Genomic DNA, 18,773 nt, shown 5'->3' on the forward strand with positions numbered 1-18,773 from the left:
TTGAGAGACATACTTCTCAACGCAGTCGCAACACTGACTGGCAACTATGCTGCTCTGTCCAGCATCTTTTGTCTTATGTGTCATTGGGTGCCTATCAACATCTCTCCTCGATGCTCGGTCCTCCAGGCTCGTTCCCACTGATCTATAACTAACACTGGATAGACTATCCCATTGTTGCCGCCCCATCATTCTTTATGTAGATCAGTGAGGATGAGGACCGAGGAAGGAAGGGAGGATGTATAAAAGACGAATGAGAGGCACCTTGTGTGTGGGGTGTTTTGGGTTGCACTGACTCTGCAAGTGCATACAGAAATGCGCTTTAAAAGTGACTTGATCTCACCTCATTCATTCAGAAGCTTCCTCTATGGACTTACGAAGATGATACTCCGGAATGCCTGTAGATCCTGGACAATGCAATACTCAGTTAATCATTGAAAGATGTTCACAAATCAAGCAATTGATGAAGCAAAACAGAAATTAATCAACAATGTACTGCTACTAAGAAACAGATTTGGCATGAAGGTGCCTCTGACTCCTAAATGATCTAAATGGAGTTCTTGACAGTGAGTCTCCCTAGAAAAACCAACCCCATTCCTATCAAATCCTTGAATGGATTTTTTACACCATCTTCTCTCTTAAGCTAGAAACACAACCCCTTAAAACTTGATTCTATACAACCATATGGGAGTATAGGACACCAAGGTGTTCTCTTAAGACAGTGACGGTACTTTGGGTAAGTGGGTCTAAGCATGCAAGATCTGGCCATTGTAAATTACACAGGCAAAAATACTCACTTAACCCTGCACATTTGGCCTTCAACACAGCCACATAACCTACTACAACTTGGCTTTAACAACCATGGCACCTGGCCAGTCTATTAACAGCATTGGCAACTGTCCAGTCGGTTTTTTTATGACCTCATCTAAAAAATGTCACTACACTGCCATCTTCTGGTGAACTTGTGGAACTGAAGAAAATTGCCGCTGAGCATAAAACTTGCTTTTTTTCTTTTTAAGTCAACCACACAGAAAACATAACAACCCATTTTAAAACATGCATAAAAAAACTGGTTTATTTGACAAACTGGACAACTTTCACATTAAACATGATCAACTGTACATATAAACATATAAAAGGACAAAACAGAACACAGTAAACATTATATTATTTAAAACCACCATTTGAGAATTATTAGAATACTTTCAGCGACTTTCCATCATACTAATATCTTTTTAAAATAACTCACCGTAACATTTTTTTTTTCACATCCTACTAGCTTACTAGGACTTAGTATTTTCAAACGCACACAAAAAAAACAAATGCATATCAACATCAGCACAAGACATTTACAAAAAAAAAAAGCTTTTTTATTTTAAAATGGCTTGAATATACAATATAAATATAGAGTTTTATTTATTTTACAAAGTTGGGGTGTGATCCACAAGTCCTTCTGTAGCACTGGAATGGGGAAGCCATCGCATCACTGCAAGAACTGCTCCAGCTTCTCCAGACTCACAAGTGGCATTTTTGCAACCTCAAAGAACACTCTGTAGAGAAAATAAATAGATAAACAAACAAACAAACAAAACAAGCCAAAAACAACCAAGAGGAGTACATTAACACAAACCAATTTGAAGGGGAAAAAGGGAGGGGGGGGGGGCGGGCAGAGAGTCTTTGATGAGCTTCCCCCGACTGTTACCCCTCTGGCTTCAGTACAGCTGTCTGTAGCTGACGTGTAATAAGCCCATGATAGATGGGACTCCTAAAAATGGCCGAGCACAAGACCTGATAGATCCGAGACTTCAGAGGCAATGGGTCGGAATGTCCCGGCAAAGAGGAAGGGAGGAAGGGAGGAAGGAAGGAAGGAAGGGACGAACGAAAAAAAGAAAGAAAAGAAAGAACACGCAGCTGGAAGCAGTTAAGCAGTGACGAACACGATGAAAACATAACAGAAAAAGGAACGTTTTTTTTTTTTTAAAAAAAGCATTGATTCAAGGTGATACTTCAAGTGGTCGCAAGAGCCTGGAGAAATGTGCATGGTTTCCATGCCCTAGTTCCGTGGCATCAAATTACAGACCCAACGATGACGACATGAGAACACAAAAACACACAGACCGACACACACACACACACACACACACGTAAACAACTGTTGTGTCATCATGGGAAAGAAATTCCTGCCCTTGGCTGCAATTCAACACCGTGTCTGCCTACAGAACCTTAACAAGGGCTTTAGTCCGTTTAAAAAGCAAAAGTTCTGAATAAGAACGTTCTACCTTAGGGAATATCACAGGCCAGCGCAGCTCCAACGGCCCCTCTTAGAGCCCTTTGCCATTATTCTGTCTACTCACGGAATAACGTGGGCCTATTGTGAGCCAACAAAAAATACATTTCCAACAAAAAATTCCGAGTGTGCCATTGATTTGTTCAAGTTGCAGGCAGATTTGACACACAGAATGCTCTTTGGAGCATTGGAATGTGCAATGAATAGAGCATCAAGTTTGGGTCAGCCCAGAAAACAAGCAACATGTCATTAATTGTGCTCCATGTCGAGGTTTCTTTGGCTTTCCTTTAGGGTGTTTAGCGTTCCACACACACACACACACACTCCACCCAAAGCCGGCTGTGTTTTGCCAATCCTTCCTAATGAGGAATGAGTGTTTGCGGCAGCCCAGACATGGAGCGATGGACCCTGTAATATGTCTTTTTCCAGAACGCTGCCTTTGTTTGTATGGCTGAGCAGGCACTCCGAGTCTAAAAAATCTTGTAGCGTTTCAGAACGGCGCTTGTGTCGTCACAAAGGGGGCGATGCTAGTTCACCACACAGCAGTCGTGGCGACGTGGTCGACATCGAAATAAACAAGCACTGTGGGATCGATGTTTTGATGAAGCATTCCCCCAGCGGCTGGCAAGCACTTTCCCTGCTTTATGGTCACACACACACACACACCCTCACTCGTAAAACGAGCTTACAATGTTGGTGCTTTTCACAGTCCGTGATTTGGTCAAGTCTCCTAGTAGTACATTAGTATTTAACGGGTTCCTCCAAGTCCATTTTTTTACTGACAACATGTAAAAACTTTTCCATGACTTTTGGAGGAACCCCTGTAGCCTAATGACATTTCTATGTCATTTCTTGTGTCGATTTTCAAGTGTAAATTGCATCGCTCTGCAGTAGCAGCCGAGCAGTGTGTGTAGAGAGGGGACCGGGACGGGGGCAGATGGATCCCAATTCCCAAAATGAGGAAGGTGTAAAATTGCACTTAAACCATTGGAGATTTCATCATGGAGGGGAAAGAAAAAAAAGAAAAAAGAAAAAAAATGTGTGTACTTTAGAGGAACAGACAGGAGATGTAGGGGTGTAATAAACTCTCCATCTTTAAGAGTTTGGCCTGAACCATGTAAGGGATAATGGACAACACGCCGGTCGATTATACAAAGTTAATGCACGTTGTAGATGGTAAAACGTCCCGAAGCGAAGCGGAGGGCTGTTCCATCTAGAAAAGTTTTCATTTTAATTAACCGTTAATTTTAATACTAAGCTCAATCTTTTAAGATTGAACATTAGTCCTTGAAGTCTGCGCTTTATTTCTACTGCACAAGAGGCATGATCAATGGGCATAGTTCAAATGACTCCGTACGCTTGGATAGTCCTTCAACCAATCAGACCAATGATCCGGGTGCTTCTTTTGGATAAGCTCGTTTGTGATGGGACCCAAAGGATGTGGACAGGAAGCAGGGAAGATAGATGTGCAGGTTTCCAGCCTGAGCTGCCGGGCGAAATCCAAATCTCGCCGGCAGGTCAGGCAGGGTTCACCCAGCCTAATGAGAGTCCAGACTGAGATTGGATTTCGCCCTGCAGCTCAGGCTGGAAACCTCCACAATTTTTACCTCCGCCAAGGAGGTTATGTTTTCATCGGGGACCGCCGTTTGTTTGTCTGTCTGTCTGTCACAAACAGGCTTATCCACCTGGCGCACCCAGGTCGTCGGTCTGATCGGTTGAAGGAATATCCAAATGCTTACAGTCATTTGAGCTACGCCCATTCATCACACCAGTACAAAACACATAGACTCCCCAGACTAGTGCTCAGTGACAGTCTCAAAGGACTGAGCTGGGTCTGATGATAGCCAAGGCTAACAAAAAGGTGTACTGGTATGCGACCGTAAACAGAGCCAAGACTGAATGTACACAGAACAGTACATCAGCGAGGAACAATTAGCTAAATCTGACACACACACACACACACTCTATGAGTGAACACAGAACAGTATATCAGCGAGGAACAATTAGCTAAATCTGACACACACACACACACACACACACACTCTATGAGTGTACACAGAACAGTATATCAGCGAGGAACAATTAGCTAAATCTAACACACACACACACACACACACACACACACACACACACACACACACAGAGTCTATGAATGTACACAGAACGGTATATCAGCAAGGAACAATTAGCTAAATCTGACACTGACACACACACACACACACACACACACACACACACACACACACACACACACACACACACACGAGTCTATTTGACTTCATTAAGGACCGCTGCTTTAACAGAAGCCCAAAGGCCCCCAGGACGGCCCGCTGAGCAGGACGGCCCGCTGACTCAGAGCCTCCGCTGGTGCCTCCGCGGCCCCGCTGGTCATGAGCGACCCCGACAGGCCGGGGGCGGCGGTGCGCCAGTGCACTCATGACTGACTAAGAAGCCCACAGTGCAGTGCAGTGCAGTGCGGTGCGGTGCAGTCGCTCCAGCAACAAGCACGAGTGTGACTCAGCATGGCTAAGGTCTTTCCTGCTGTGCAGCGCATACACAACTAAAAATGTGTGTGTGTATGTGTGTGTATCCGGATTATTTTGAGGGAGTGGGGGGGGGGGGCGGGGGTGAGAGAGGGAGGTGGAGAACGAGCATAAGCGTGCACGAGAGAGAAGAGAGAAAGAGAGAAAGAAAGGGAGAGAGAGAGAGAGAGAGAGAGAGAGAGAGAGAGAGAGAGAGAGAGAGAGAGAGAGAATCCACATCCGACCATGACTAACTCAAGCGCAGGATTTAACATGATGTGCAATACTGGATAAGGATGGGTTATGGCAGTGTCATGGCTGGCATACTACTAATAATATATTATTATCTATTTTAATAATGTTATGTCGGATGCTTAAAGTCACTGGAGGAAATATACAAACATTATTATTCCATTATACCAAAACAAATTCTATCCAAACTGTTTCACGGCATAATCTGCATGGGAGGCGGGCAGTACGTGTGTGTGTGTGAGAGATTGAGAGTGAGTGTGTGTGTGTATGCATAATGTGTGTGTGCGCGTGTATGTGTGTGTATATACGTGTGTGTGTGTGTGTGTGTGTGTGTATGAATGCGTGCGTGTGTGTATGTGCATATGTGTATACGTGTGTGTGTGTGTGTGTGAGAGTGTGTATGTGCATATGTGTGTGTGCATACGTATGTGTGATTGCGTGCGTGCGTGCGTGCGTGCGTGCATGCGTGCGTGTATACGTGTGTGTGTGTGTGTGTGTGTGTGTGTGTGTGTGTGTGTGCATAAACTTACTGGTGCGAGTATTTGCTGCGGACGGCCTCTAGCTTGTTGCTGCTCTGGCTCGTGAGCATGGCGTGGAGCTGCCTGACGACCGGGGCCACCTCCTCCACACTGTACCCGGAGTGGAACACCAGGATGGGGCTCTGGGGGGGGCAGGAGATGATGGAGGGGGGGGGGGGGGTTACAAACAGGCATCAGTGTGCTTTTATGAGTGTTTGTGTGTGTCATGTCTGCGCATATATGCATGTCTGTATGTAAATGTCAAAAAAAAAAAAAAAAAGTCACTAACTTATCTTATAGGTGCTGAACAAGATAAGAACAAGAGACAGAGGAAAAGGTACAGAGGACAATACGGATGCTACTCCCAAACTGAGTGTGTGTGTGTGTGTGTGTGTGTGTGAACGAAGTCCTCCAAAGTGGACAGTAACTCACCAATGTAATGTAACATAGTGTGTGTGTGTGTGTGTATGTGCGTGTGTGTGTGTGTGGTCCTCCAAAGTGGACAGTATAAACTCACCCATCCGCAGATGTCCTTGGTCACCAGGGCGATGAGTAGGCATGCGCAGGCCAGGATGGATCCCCTCACACTCACAAAGCTCATCTCCTGCAGGCTCAGCTCACACACGTACCGTGCCAACGTCAACGTCTCCATGTTAGCCCCCACACACTGCAGACACACACACACACACACACACACACACACACACACACACACACACACACACACACACACACACAAATAAACAGACGCATTAGACGAGTTATAGTAAACAATCCTGATATGACTGAAGCGACAGACACCAAACTAGAAAAGCACTCAGAGAGCATGAAACAGATCACTCCCAAAATGCAATTGTTTCTTCCTTGGGTCATTTCAGACCTTCCCTGAAAATTTCATCAAAATCCATCCATAACTTTTGGAGTTATCTTACGGACGGACGGACAGACCCCAATGAAAACATAACCTCCTTGGCGGCGGAGGTAATAATATTGTGAATACATCTAAGGCCCAATTCACACCGAATATCCGCAACGAGACGAGACGAGACGAAACCGTGCCAGTTGTCATCGCAGCGGTGTGAATTAAAAGCTTTTGCAGACGCAAAGTCTTCCACATGTTTAGTCGCTGTTGCAAGGTTTTAAAACATCACAGCTCATCTCGTCGCAAGTCTTTGGTTTGAACCCCCCTGAAGATGCGTTAAAACTCTTTTGGAACATTCACAGCAACACACAACACACCTACATCCACCGTTACATTTCTCCGGTTAGGTGCCACCATAGCATAAGCAAGGGAGGGGAAAATAAAAATACCATGTAGTGACCTTGGCCTGCGAGCGCTGGTCTATTTTTGACATCTTTACATGTAGTTTATTTACATTCAATTTCAAAACAAAACAAGAAAAAAAAGAATACGAGGTAAACCTCCCATCCGCTCCACCCAAGGGCAATGGGTCGGGGAGTGTGGGAATTTCCCTGCGTTCTGAGGCGTCTCCCGGCCATCCTGTTTTGTTTTTTTTTCTCTCTTTTTTCCTGGACAGGATTGCCTTTTTTTTTAAACTGTATTGCAAAACTCTTTCTTTAAACATCCTACTACGTCTGGTCGTATAGGAACAGACCATGGAAAGTCCACCGCACCACAGAGAAACGCTGTTCTCTTCCACATTAGCCTCCATGTTATAATATAATAATCAAATATCATAATATAGTGTAATTATCATATATGGTTTATGATTGATTTAAAAGTATGTAATAATATGATTAATTTGAACTATGCCCATTGATCACGCCTCTTGTTCAGTAGAAATACAACACAGTTTTCCCAGACAAATGTTCAATCTCAAAAGATTGAGCTTGGTCTGGTTATAGCCAGGCTGTCACTCACTATATCGTGCTTGCTATATATATACAAATTCCTACATAGGACCCTAATTTAAAAGGCAGGCAAAGTGCAAAGTCTAACTAAGACGTGGCTAATTGATTGATTGATTCTAATTGTTGTGTATCTGGTTGAACAATCAAGTCTTAACTTATAAACTGTGCCTGAAACTCTGTCAAACTAACTCTGAAGAAGACACAGTAGTATCGAAACGTCAGTTCTTTTGTTTGCACCATTAAAGACTGCAAGTGTATTCAGTGTGCTCCAGTCTCCTTCCTAATTGATTCTAACTAGGCTACTTAACAGTGAGGCCAAATCTATTGGCATAAGCAAGAGAAACTATGAGAGTGCCTGGGAGTTTCTCTTGCTTTTTCATCTGAATTTTCCCATCCAAACAGCACCTCAAACAAACTACTTCCGAGTTCAAGAAGTGCTCTTAGACAAACGTTTTGTGTATGTTGAGCCGTAGCGCTGAAGTGCTTTGGGTTTAGATGGGAACACAATGGCCTTTGTGCGCAACTACTGCAGACTAAATAAAAGATAACGACACTGATAACGACAATGAATTAATTAGGAGTAGAGAGAGCTGGGATGGGAGCCAGAGGCCAGAGAAAGCACTCATGCAGCATCCCACAGCATCTAACCCAGAAACAAACACCTGGGTACGTACACACACACACACGTACACACGTGTACACACACACACACACGCTACCCAGGTGCAGCTACTGAGATTTCATCTTCAGAACAGTAATGAATTGTTGTAGGGCAGGCGAATGTAGAAGTCACACAGAGAGACACACACACACACACACACAGAGACAGCACTCACTCACTCACTGACAGACACACACAAGGTTACATCCTCCACACTTATCCACTCACACTATCCCTGGACATAGCCACACACTCGCACAAGACATGACACTCCACCCAGGCATACTTTGCTTGGTAAAGCAACACACAAACACACACACACACACACACACACACACACACACACACACACACACACACACACACAGGCGCACGCACGCACGCACGCACACACGCATACACACACACACACGCACACTACCTTGGCGAAGCGGCGGAGAAAGCGGTACGAGATGGGGATGTTGATGTCGAAGTTGAGCGCCTGCAGGATGTTGGCCTCCATGGTGATGAGCTGAGGACGCTTGTAGGCGTCGTCACAGATGTACAGGAAGTCATCGACACACGGAGGGCATCGCTCCTGGTGGAGGGGGAGAAAGAGATGGAGGGAGGGAGGGATGGAGGGATAGACAGATAGATAGAGAGAGAGAGAGATAGAGATAGAGATAGAGATATGTTGTTATTGATAGAATTTATGGAGAAATGAGCACTGCTCTGGGGGGTTAAAGAGAGTTAAAGCAACACTAAAGCACTTTTCCTTTGTTGCACACACACTATTTGTTTATCTAGCAAATAACGATTTCCACAGACAAGGTAGAGTTATGTTGCATGATTTTATGGAAGTATGATGTATTGCGACATCGAAGCAAGCCCAAATTTGTAGTTTCTTATGTCTCATTTCATTGAACAACAGATACACTACCCGATCTGGTAAAGCTACATGGTGCGGTTTTAGCCGATAGAGGGCCGAAGTGAAAGCAGATTGTGCCGTTCACCCTGTTACGAGTTGATAAACCGCCATTTTACACTCTCTAGCACAGGCTCTGCTGAACGGGGGATGGACGACAGCTTGTTGCTCCAATAACTAATTAATCAACAGTTTATATTGGCTGCTGGCAACACTGGAGTCAGATTCTGGCCTGCATATAATAACAATCTGTGTATTTGGGCCGGAAACTTTAATCCTTTGCAGAAAAAAAAAAGACAAAAACTGGCTCTGCTCCAGGAGTGCAAATGAGGGGGGAGTGCCTCAAACTAAGCCTACATTTATCACAGTGCCACAGGTGTGACACGCAGACCACAATAAGAGAGAGAGAGAGAGAGAGAGAGAGAGAGAGAGAGAGAGAGAGAGAGAGAGAGAGAGAGAGAGAGAGAGAGAGAGAGAGAGAGAGAGAGAGAGAGAGAGAGCTCCTGCACAGAGCTGATTCTGGTCCACTGCCTACAATTTTGGACTCCTGCAAACAGCTACATTTTCCCCTCGTAAAAATTACCAATACTACAATAAAATCTCAACAGGTCTGGCATTATCAAGCAATGGCTGTTGTTTTAGGCATTGAGGGGGGAAGCCAATTTGCGAAGAAAATTTTTTCTATTAAATTAAAACACCAACGTGATTTACAAGTTCCTTACCTCAAAAACCAAATGGAACTACGACTTTCCGGTGTGTATCCGAGGTAAAGTTCGCTCATGCAGTACAAGTGTACTTGCCCATACATTGGCGCATAATCAGGGTGCAGTAAAAGCAATACCGAGGCACACCAAAAAGGCCTGTACGTCTGCACGGAATACACCTTTAAAAAGCTGATGGTTCTCATGTTCTGACTCAACTACTTGACTTAACTTTAATTTTGTTTTGTTATGTCCACAGTGAAAATGTAGACCCCACAAATATCTAAAGGGAGGGGATCCCATTGACGTCGTTTCCAAATCACCAAAAACCAAGGAATGTGTATTTATTTTTCTTTGAGCAAACCACTGCATTTAAAACCTTTGTTTACACAAAAGATCTGTTTGATTTCACTGGTTACGCCCCGGTAGTCTAAAACAGGAAGTTCGGAAACTGGCGTCAATGGGACCATTTCCAAACCAACATGCAGAGCAAAATTCAAATTTGCCAACAGGTTTGTCTGGGTTCACCACCCCTAGCTATAATAAAAACAGGACCTAGATTTAAAAAAAAAAAAATACCCTGGAATTTTCCTTTGCTGTTTATGCTGAGCTAATTGGCATGACCGTGAGCAGTCGGGGCATTTTTTCAACCAACAGAGAACAACCTCAGCATTCTTTGAATCTTGGCGCTATCTAGTGAACCAGACTGCGTTTCCGCCAGTCTTGAATCAAAACTAGGGACCTGTCACCACCAGGAGGGCAGGTTGCATGCATAACTGAACAGTCGAATAACACGGCCACTCCGGTTTACTTGAAAAAAAAATGAAAAAAAAAATGGTGCCAGTTCTGAACCCACTTTTCAGGTTCCAAACCGATTTATTTTCCGGTTGAAATGCTCCAAGCGGCTCAACGTCTGGAGCACCAGGAACCAGTGCGGAGAGACTGTTCTCTAATTGGTGGAAATTGGCCCAATCAGTGGCGGGCCGGGCAGTGGCCGGGGGACTCACCTCGAACTTGGCAGCGATCAGCATGGCGGTGGAGCCAATCAGCTGCAGCAGGTCCCTGCCGCAGGGCGCGCAAGCCAGGTAGTGATCCGTCAGCTTCACGGCCAGGTAGAGCGTCTCGTGGTTCAGCTCAAAGTTCTCCTGAGGGAGCGAGGGAGACACGTAGTTGTTGTTTTAACAACGATAACATCACAGGTTTCTTTTAAACAACATCATAACATGTTTGTTTAAACAACAGCATCATAACATGCTTCTTATCTTTTTTTTTAAACACGTTTATTTAGCACAGAAGCACAACACGGCCAGGTACAGCGTCTCGTGGTTCAGCTCAAAGTTCTCCTGAGGACGAGCGAGGGAGACACGTAGTTGTTGTTTTATGGTTATGGTTATGGTTATTTAGCAGACGCCTTTGTCCAAAGCGACATACAGACAAATAACAATACAAATTAAATTAACAATGAACAATTACAAAATAGGGAGAATAGCAATATTATCAATAAAGACAATCATTTAAGCACTAACCTAATGAGAAATAAAACAATGAAATGAGAATAGCAATCAAATAAGTCACTCAGTTAATTATATATAGTACATATATATATATATAGTTAGTTTTAACAACGATAACATCACAGGTTTCTTTGAACAATGACATCGCAGGTTTCTTTAAACAACACCATAACATGTTTGTTTAAACAACAGCATCATAACATGCTTCTTATTTTTATTTATTTATTTTTTTTTTTTAAAACACGTTTATTTAGCACAGAAGCACAACATACCTGCACCTCCACCATCCAGTCCACAAGAATAGCCCTGATGTTCTCTGTAATGCTTGGCTGCACAGGCAAGTAGTCATCAAGCATGAACTTTTCCTGTGGTTGAGAGGAAGAGAGAGAGAGAGAGAGAGAGAGAGAGAGAGAGAGAGAGAGAGAGAGAGAGTGTGAGGCCTGATGGGCAATCTTGAAACAATCTGTTGAATTAACTTGGCATTTTTGTGCTGCGCAGGGCTTAGAGACAGATGATTCAGTCAGATGTTGCAAGGTCTAAACTCTAAAAGAACACAAGCAGTCGATTTAAATTACTTGCACTTTCTGAAAAAACAACAAAAAAGGAAATGTGAAATGAATGATACAATGACAGGAGATCTCATGAGACCCTAACATGTGGAAAATATTGCTCTTTTGACAACAGGGGTCTAACAAAATGAGTCATTCTGAACTCGCAAGTTTATTTCCCCCCAAAACAGTCAGAACAAGCTGTCTGTCCACGTCTCTTTCAATATGGTTTACCGTTGTTTGACGGATTGTTAGGACCAAAAACGCCTCCCCGACTGCACCTCAAGTGCGAGCTTGTATCGTCTACGGACCTGCTGTAGTGAAACTTAAGCTGTGTGAATAAAGATGGCCTCCGCAAGGCCTGCTACTCTCCAGGGCATGACGTGAGTATACATTTGTCTGAGGCATCTTTTCTGCATCACCAGACTGGGACTGAGGTCAGATCATATGAACGCAGCATCAAATGGCTTTGCTGGGTCAAGGGCTTAGCAAGACAGTAGAGTAAACAACCCCGGAAGGCATCAGAACCAGCTTAGCCTTCCAGAGAGAGAGGGAGTGAGAGTGAGAGAGAGAGGGAGAGAGGGAGAGAGAGAGAGAGAGAGAGAGATAGAGTACAAGAGAGAGAGAGAGAGCATGAGAGAGAGTGCGAGAGTGAAATAGAGAGATAGAGGGAGAGAGAGAGAAAGAGAGAGAGAGAGCGAGAGCAAGAGAGAGAGAGTGAGGACGAGAGAGAGTGAACAGGTGGAACGGGTTCATTTTATGGAATGGGTTCATAAACTCATCAAGGAGAGTTCACTCTGCCACAGCACTGTGCAAAGACTCCTCAAAACAACTGGAAGTCATTTACATTTGCCAAACAGCCGTTCAGGATTACATGTTGTTGTTGAGGGGTCACGATTCGGTTCCTGCTTTGTTCCATCTGATGCTTGATTCAGCGGTGCAAAACAATAAATCTTTCAAAAGCCTGCTCTTCATTTGACCGACCGTATAGATTCTCCTTGGTCAGACAACAATCTAAATACTGTACCCATACACAGCTAACCTAGCTACACCTAAACAGGCTCATCAGAAAGGGCTAATCCAACGAAAATTTCAACAGTCATCTAAAGCATTCCCTGTCCTCTTTTCAGTTTGGCACAAGTGCTAAGCGTATAAAGAGACTAAATGTTCTCAGAGGCTTGAAGGTTAAGTAATACAATACAATAGACTTTTTGTTTGACAAAACATAACAAAAAATTAGGACAATGCTTCTGCAGAGTCCGCACACAGTCGAGGCTCTATAGAGCACTCCTCAAATGATGTGGTGACTTGCCACACACATCAGTGCCAAAACATTGGATAAACAATGGATTTTATTGAAACAAAACAGAACGGACAAGTAATGTACATGGCGGCAGCGATGGCAAAGTTTGACGCTGGTGTGCGGAGTTGAAAACAATGGAATCTGGTGTAATCGAATGTTGAAACTAAGCGGCTCGTGTCACACTGATGGCACCAATGTGCAGAGGCCTTGAATGAATCAAACATGGCTTCAGAAGGGAGGGACATACGCAATTCCAGCTTGCAGTCTCTGCATTCCAAGAGCTGGAAAGGCAGCGCTGCCTGGAAGGCACCACTGAAGGCAAATAATACCAAAGACCTATTCCACCACTTCCGCCGCCAAAAGTTCACATGTGAATACATCACACCAATCATGTGTTGTCATGTCAAAGATGGAGCGAAGTTGGCATCATTTGTGTGGCATGTGCAGTTTTAAATAGCTGCCCCATAGGTGCCCAAAATATGGCCGATATGGCCACCGGGTGGAGAGACTTGCCTTAAAAAAGGGATCCCACTCGAGGGCGGGGATCACACTAGCCAGCAGCGAGCGGCAAGCTTCCTATTATTCTCTATGGTTCGGCAGCGTACCTGTGACAACACTGGCGTTGAGCAAACTGGGGGTTGAACTTGGTTCAACTTTGAAGCGCAACGCTCGGCTCATCACAATCAGTTTTAGAATGTTTTAGGTATTTTGACCAATCAGATTCGTCTAAGAACGTAGCAACAAAGACTGAACTTAGGAACGAGATAGAATGTTTTGGATTTATTATTATGGTCTGAGCGTTGCGTTACGCTTGCCACTGGCTAATGTGATCCCCACTCGAAGTCAAATACAAAATTCCATAACTTTTCCCTGACAAAAAAAACTGAATCTCCATGATCTACTCGGCTTATACAATGAATAGTATAATATACCGACCAATGGTTTAAGAGCAGCTGCATAGCGTTCAAGAATCTTTTATCTTTTTAGAGCGGGAGACAAATAAAAAGGCATTGAATAAACACAGTTGGGATATACACGAAGTCTGCGTGGAAATATATTTGCATTATGCATTTTGGCAAGTAAATTCCAAACTGCTACAACTAAACTCCTGATATTCCATGACTTTGTCCCAAAAATTATACAATTCCCTGACTTCCCATGTCTGAAATAGACTCTCCAATGGATATTCCAGAAATTCCATGGCCCCGTGAGAGCCCTGCTAAAAGACTTTGACTCAAATGTCAACAACCTTCAGGTAGAATTTGCGGAGTGCATTTTTTAAAATAGCATTCTTATAGCGGCTGACAGCTTACTGGGGCATAGTGTGCCCTTTTCACATTCAAACTGCCGAACCCGAACATGCGCCTTTGAACTAAAAAGCAATGTCATAGGATGCAGTGAAGGCAACAAACACCACAGCGAATTCATTGTGAATCTTCAGGTGACTTGTAGCCGACACCACCCACCACAAACACACAAAAACAAGTCACACCCTGGGCCCCGAGTTCAGCGGCGATATAGGTAGCAGGAAGCAAAGTCAAGGCGGGGACACCGAAATGGGTGAGATTGAAACTGAATAAACCAATTGCATGCAACCAGAACCAGTGCTAAATTCTGATCTATCTGTCTTTTATGAATTAACTCCGGCCTGACTGTTGCCCACTTCGGCCTGACTGTTGCCCACTGCTCTGGCCACAGTAGGCATAGTCAAGTCAAGTCAATTTTTATTTCTATAGCGTGTTTACAGACGGCTGAGCCGCACCAAAGTGCTTCGCAGTAAAGTGAGCACTGTCGGCAAAATACGCTGCCAAACTCACATCCCCTTAGTCTCCATTGTCATTGTCCGTTGTCTCCATTTTTGAATGAATGATGATGAAAATGAGCTCACCTCTCTTTTCTTGAGGTAGTCGAAGATTTCTTTGGCGTACTCTGGTGCCAGCGTGCAGTCATCTTGGTTTGCAGAGTCTATGTCAAACTCAGGGGGCACCTAGATCACATCCAAACAGGCAAGCTGGTTTTAACATATTTTCCTGTGCTTCCCATAACCACTACACACACACACACACACACACACACACACACACACACACACACACACACACACACACACACACACACACACACACACACACACACACACACACACACACACACACACACACACACACACACACACACACACACACACACACACACACACACACACACACACACCTCTGCAAATCATTGGAGGCCACAGATTAATGGCATAAGTAAGATGAGGTCCAAAAGGCTCATTTCTGTTCAAAATCTGATTTTAGGAAAACTGAGAAGAATCCAAACAGTGGTTACTTTGGGGTGACCTAAAGCCGGCCGCGTGTGTAGGCCTTGAGGGTTTAAAAAAAAGAGAGAGAAAACCACCCTACGGAAACGCATTACCTCTGGAGGGAGCAGATGAGCGGGTTTTGATTCTATGATAAAGGACTCTACCACAAGTTCTTCTTCCACTAGTTCCTCTTCCACTGGTTCTTCTTTCTCAACTTTTACCTGGGGAACAATAACTATTTAGCCATGATGTAGCAACATGTGATAGCTTACTTTGACAATGGGAGAGCAGCATATAGTATAGGTATGCAAATATAGATTTATCAACATGTTCTTCTCAGCTGCAACTCTGACAAAAACATTGCAATCCATTTAAGGCTTGACATAAACCAAAAAGGGTCCCTTTAGCCTGAAATTGCACGGAAATGCTAACAGTCAATATCACTACAAAGGCTGAATCAATCGTAACAGAACCTTTACAAGAGGAGTCGTCGTGTCCCCCCCCCCCCCCCCCCACACACACACACACACTTGAAGCAGTAGCCAGGCCCTGTTCTAGGCCTCCATCTTGTTCTAACCCTTTGCAGTTACCTCTGAAGACTGGAGCAGTGATACCGGGACATCACAGGACGCAGGCTCGGTCACTGGTTCCACAGCCAGCGGCTTCTCCTGCTTTACCTCCTGTTTTATCTCCGGCTTTATGTCCTGTTTTATTTCTTGCTTTATCTCCTCTAAATGACCCTCGGAACTCACAGAGTGGTTCCTGCAACAGACAGAATGAACACCGATCTCAAACATGCGCAACAGTAAACAGAAGTGACATAATAGACTACCAGACACACAGAAAATATCAGCTCAAGTCACTCAAGCTAATAAACAAACAAACAAACAAGCAAGCCAAAGTGATACAAGATGGCTGATGCACAATCACTTGGAGGATGAGGTGATTCAAATGTGATGGGGAGTATGCATACATTTTAATGCACACATTTGCATCTCCACCCCAGTCAAAAGAAATTAAACCCAATGTCAGGATCCTGATTTCACTGGCTAAAGGCCAAAAACAAACTAATGAATTGCCATCTGTGGTGCGTTTCCCAAAACCATAGTTCCTAACTAAGTTAGCAAGTTAGCAACTTGGTAGGTTGCAAGTTGCTATTAGGTTAACTATGGTTTTAGGAAACACACCCCTGGGCAGTACAAACAAGCAGCAAAACAATTCAGAAAAAGGAAAACAGAAACAAGACACTGAATTCTTACTTTTTCAAATTAGCTTGATTTCTTTCCGACAAAGACTGCTTTGTCTGTGCCTTTTTGGTGGCATCCTTCTTTTTGATGCCAAGGATGCTGTTCTGGATCTTGTGTGCCTGAAAACAAAACAAGACAAAGTCAGGGTGTCTTCATGAGTCTTCAGCTGGGGACTGGGCAGGCCGTGATTTAAGACTGACCTCCAAACAAACACCCATCACCATCAAAAGAGAGACAGCAGAACCAAGAGAATTGTTAGTGCTTATAGTATGTGTAGGGGTGTGTGTGTGTGTGTGTGTGTGTGTGTGTGTGTATGTATGACCAAGTGGCATGATGTGGGTGGAATAGATCCTCTTCACAGAAGAAAATTAAAATCCTTCCGACGCTGTAGCTCACAGCACACACACAGACACAAAATCCCATTGTGCAGGGATCAACACCCTCATTATGAAATCAACCAAGTAAAGCATTGTTGTGAATTTGCCCAAATTCCACTGTTTTCCGTGGGAAACCTCTTAGTCAAAAGCAGCAAGCCACATGCACTAACACTTACTCGTGGGAGTACCTCATCATCTTCATCGATATGAGTATCGGACAGACACTGAGAGAAGGCCTAGCTTGAGCAGAGGGGTAATTGTGAGACATGCGTAGTAATGTACAGTTGTGGCAGACCTGATAAAGGACACATTGAGCTTACATTGGTTATGTCGATGAAGGCTGTTCTCTTCTTAGGGGCACCCTTGGGTGGAGAGGAAGACCTTTTGACCTGAGTCACCTCCTGAATTCAAAGGAAGACAAAACACTAGGGTGAGAATCTAAGGTAATGTCAGTAGTGGCTAAACGCACACATTTAAGCATTCATATGTGGTTTAATGCATTTGGCAAAGTCGTTTCAAAGGCCTTTGTGGGGATTGAATGCAACTCGCCGACGGGGTGGGGAAGAGATGCTGTTTTGAAGAGGGGACCAACCTGATTCTCTGTTGCTTTCGAGTGGATTTTGGGAATCTTGCTGATTGCAACTGGTTTCTTCCCCCTTGAAAACGGCATATCTGCAAGCGGATGTTCCAGTTAGAAATGTGATCCTGTGGGGAAATCGAGGCAACCGTTGAATGGATACAAAGCATCTCTCGTCAACAAACAAACGTTTGGTGAATCGATTTTCGTGCAAACAGCCATGAATACAGCCGCTGAACAGAATATCCGCCAATTCTGCTCAGCAAACGATTGATGGGAATAAACTAGCGTTTTGTGACGTTAAGAATAGGACATAGAGAGCAACTCGGGTAAGTTAACGCTTACTAAGCAATGCTAACAAATGTCTCGATTGGAAATGCACCCAGTTAATCCGTTTAAGGGACCCCAAAGCAAATGCAAACCTGGTCCAAATGCATATGCATCCTCAATGAATATGTTTATTAACAAGTTAACAGAGTATCTGAAATAGACAAGGCCAGCGTTAAATGCCCAACTCGAGTAAACCGTATAGCTATTCTCACACGTGAATCACTGAGCGATAGCGTTAATCCTGGTTCATTCAAAATCAACTATCTAATATAACTTTTAAGTTGATTACATGGATTTGTCTCTTACCGTTTACACTGCAATTCCTCCAGTGAGTTGAAATATGAATCGCCTCTATAACATTAGATAAATGCCTTCTCTTTTTCGATAGAATCCCGGTTGGAGCTCGCAAAAACCATGAATGCGCTCTCGCAAAATCCAAAACATCCACGCTCTGTGCTGATTGGCTACAGTGCCTCACAAACCCACCAATGGCCAGTCGGCTGGGATGCCGTTGTTAAGGGGCGTGGTCACTCGAATTTTTAAACTTGATAGCAACCAATAGCAGCGGGATTTGAGAGTTGTGTTTATAACCGAGGTGCACTGTGCTACTCCGACAAAGACGAATGGGGTGTGGTGTATCAAAACTGGACGGCATTTAATTTTACGAATTTAACGGCTCTCTCACTGACTGAGCGTCGTTGGTTTATGCGATCACTAAACTAAAGTATCGATCGTCCTCTCATGAAAAGTTTTGGTTTAGAATCACGTGAATCTGTGTAACATTGCAAATGGCATGTTACAGATTTACTTCAAATCAACAAAGTAATGTTAATGAATAATAGGCCTAACTGCAAATAA

The 18,773-nt window shown here is 44.0% G+C and overlaps 1 protein-coding gene across 3 annotated transcripts; it reads right to left on the reverse strand.

Annotated features, from left to right (window-relative positions):
- Positions 1 to 1,044: 1,044 nt before the first annotated feature.
- ccnb3 (cyclin B3) lies at positions 1,045 to 18,375 on the reverse strand. Of its 3 annotated transcripts, none has more exons than XM_062516533.1 (14): positions 18,222 to 18,375; positions 17,601 to 17,713; positions 17,329 to 17,409; positions 17,185 to 17,244; positions 16,644 to 16,750; positions 15,975 to 16,146; positions 15,498 to 15,605; positions 14,968 to 15,066; positions 11,501 to 11,593; positions 10,722 to 10,859; positions 8,531 to 8,686; positions 6,094 to 6,243; positions 5,589 to 5,719; positions 1,045 to 1,547 (listed from the first exon to the last, which is right to left on the reverse strand). In XM_062516533.1, the coding sequence occupies exons 2-14, from the start codon at positions 17,676 to 17,678 to the stop codon at positions 1,481 to 1,483; spliced, it is 1,440 nt and encodes a 479-aa protein (XP_062372517.1). In that variant the 5' UTR covers positions 17,679 to 17,713; positions 18,222 to 18,375; the 3' UTR covers positions 1,045 to 1,480. The 3 variants fall into 3 exon arrangements, with proteins under 3 accessions (XP_062372517.1, XP_062372518.1, XP_062372519.1); XM_062516534.1 differs by having other exon boundaries at positions 17,601 to 17,680; positions 18,222 to 18,342; XM_062516535.1 differs by lacking the exon at positions 17,185 to 17,244.
- Between the last annotated feature and the right edge of the window lie 398 nt (positions 18,376 to 18,773).

Source organism: Sardina pilchardus, chromosome 16 (genome assembly GCF_963854185.1).
Source record: "Sardina pilchardus chromosome 16, fSarPil1.1, whole genome shotgun sequence".
NCBI classification, from domain to species: Eukaryota; Metazoa; Chordata; class Actinopteri; order Clupeiformes; family Clupeidae; genus Sardina; species Sardina pilchardus.

Excerpts from the sequence above, each read along its gene's own strand:
- ccnb3 (XM_062516533.1), bottom strand. The coding sequence starts at position 17,678 with ATGCCGTTTTCAAGGGGGAAGAAACCAGTTGCAATCAGCAAGATTCCC. Across the intron at positions 17,410-17,600 it reads CGAAAGCAACAGAGAATCAG|GAGGTGACTCAGGTCAAAAG; the intron begins GTTGGTCCCCTC and ends CTTTGAATTCAG. Across the intron at positions 8,687-10,721 it reads TGATCGCTGCCAAGTTCGAG|GAGCGATGCCCTCCGTGTGT; the intron begins GTGAGTCCCCCG and ends CCCCTCCACCAG.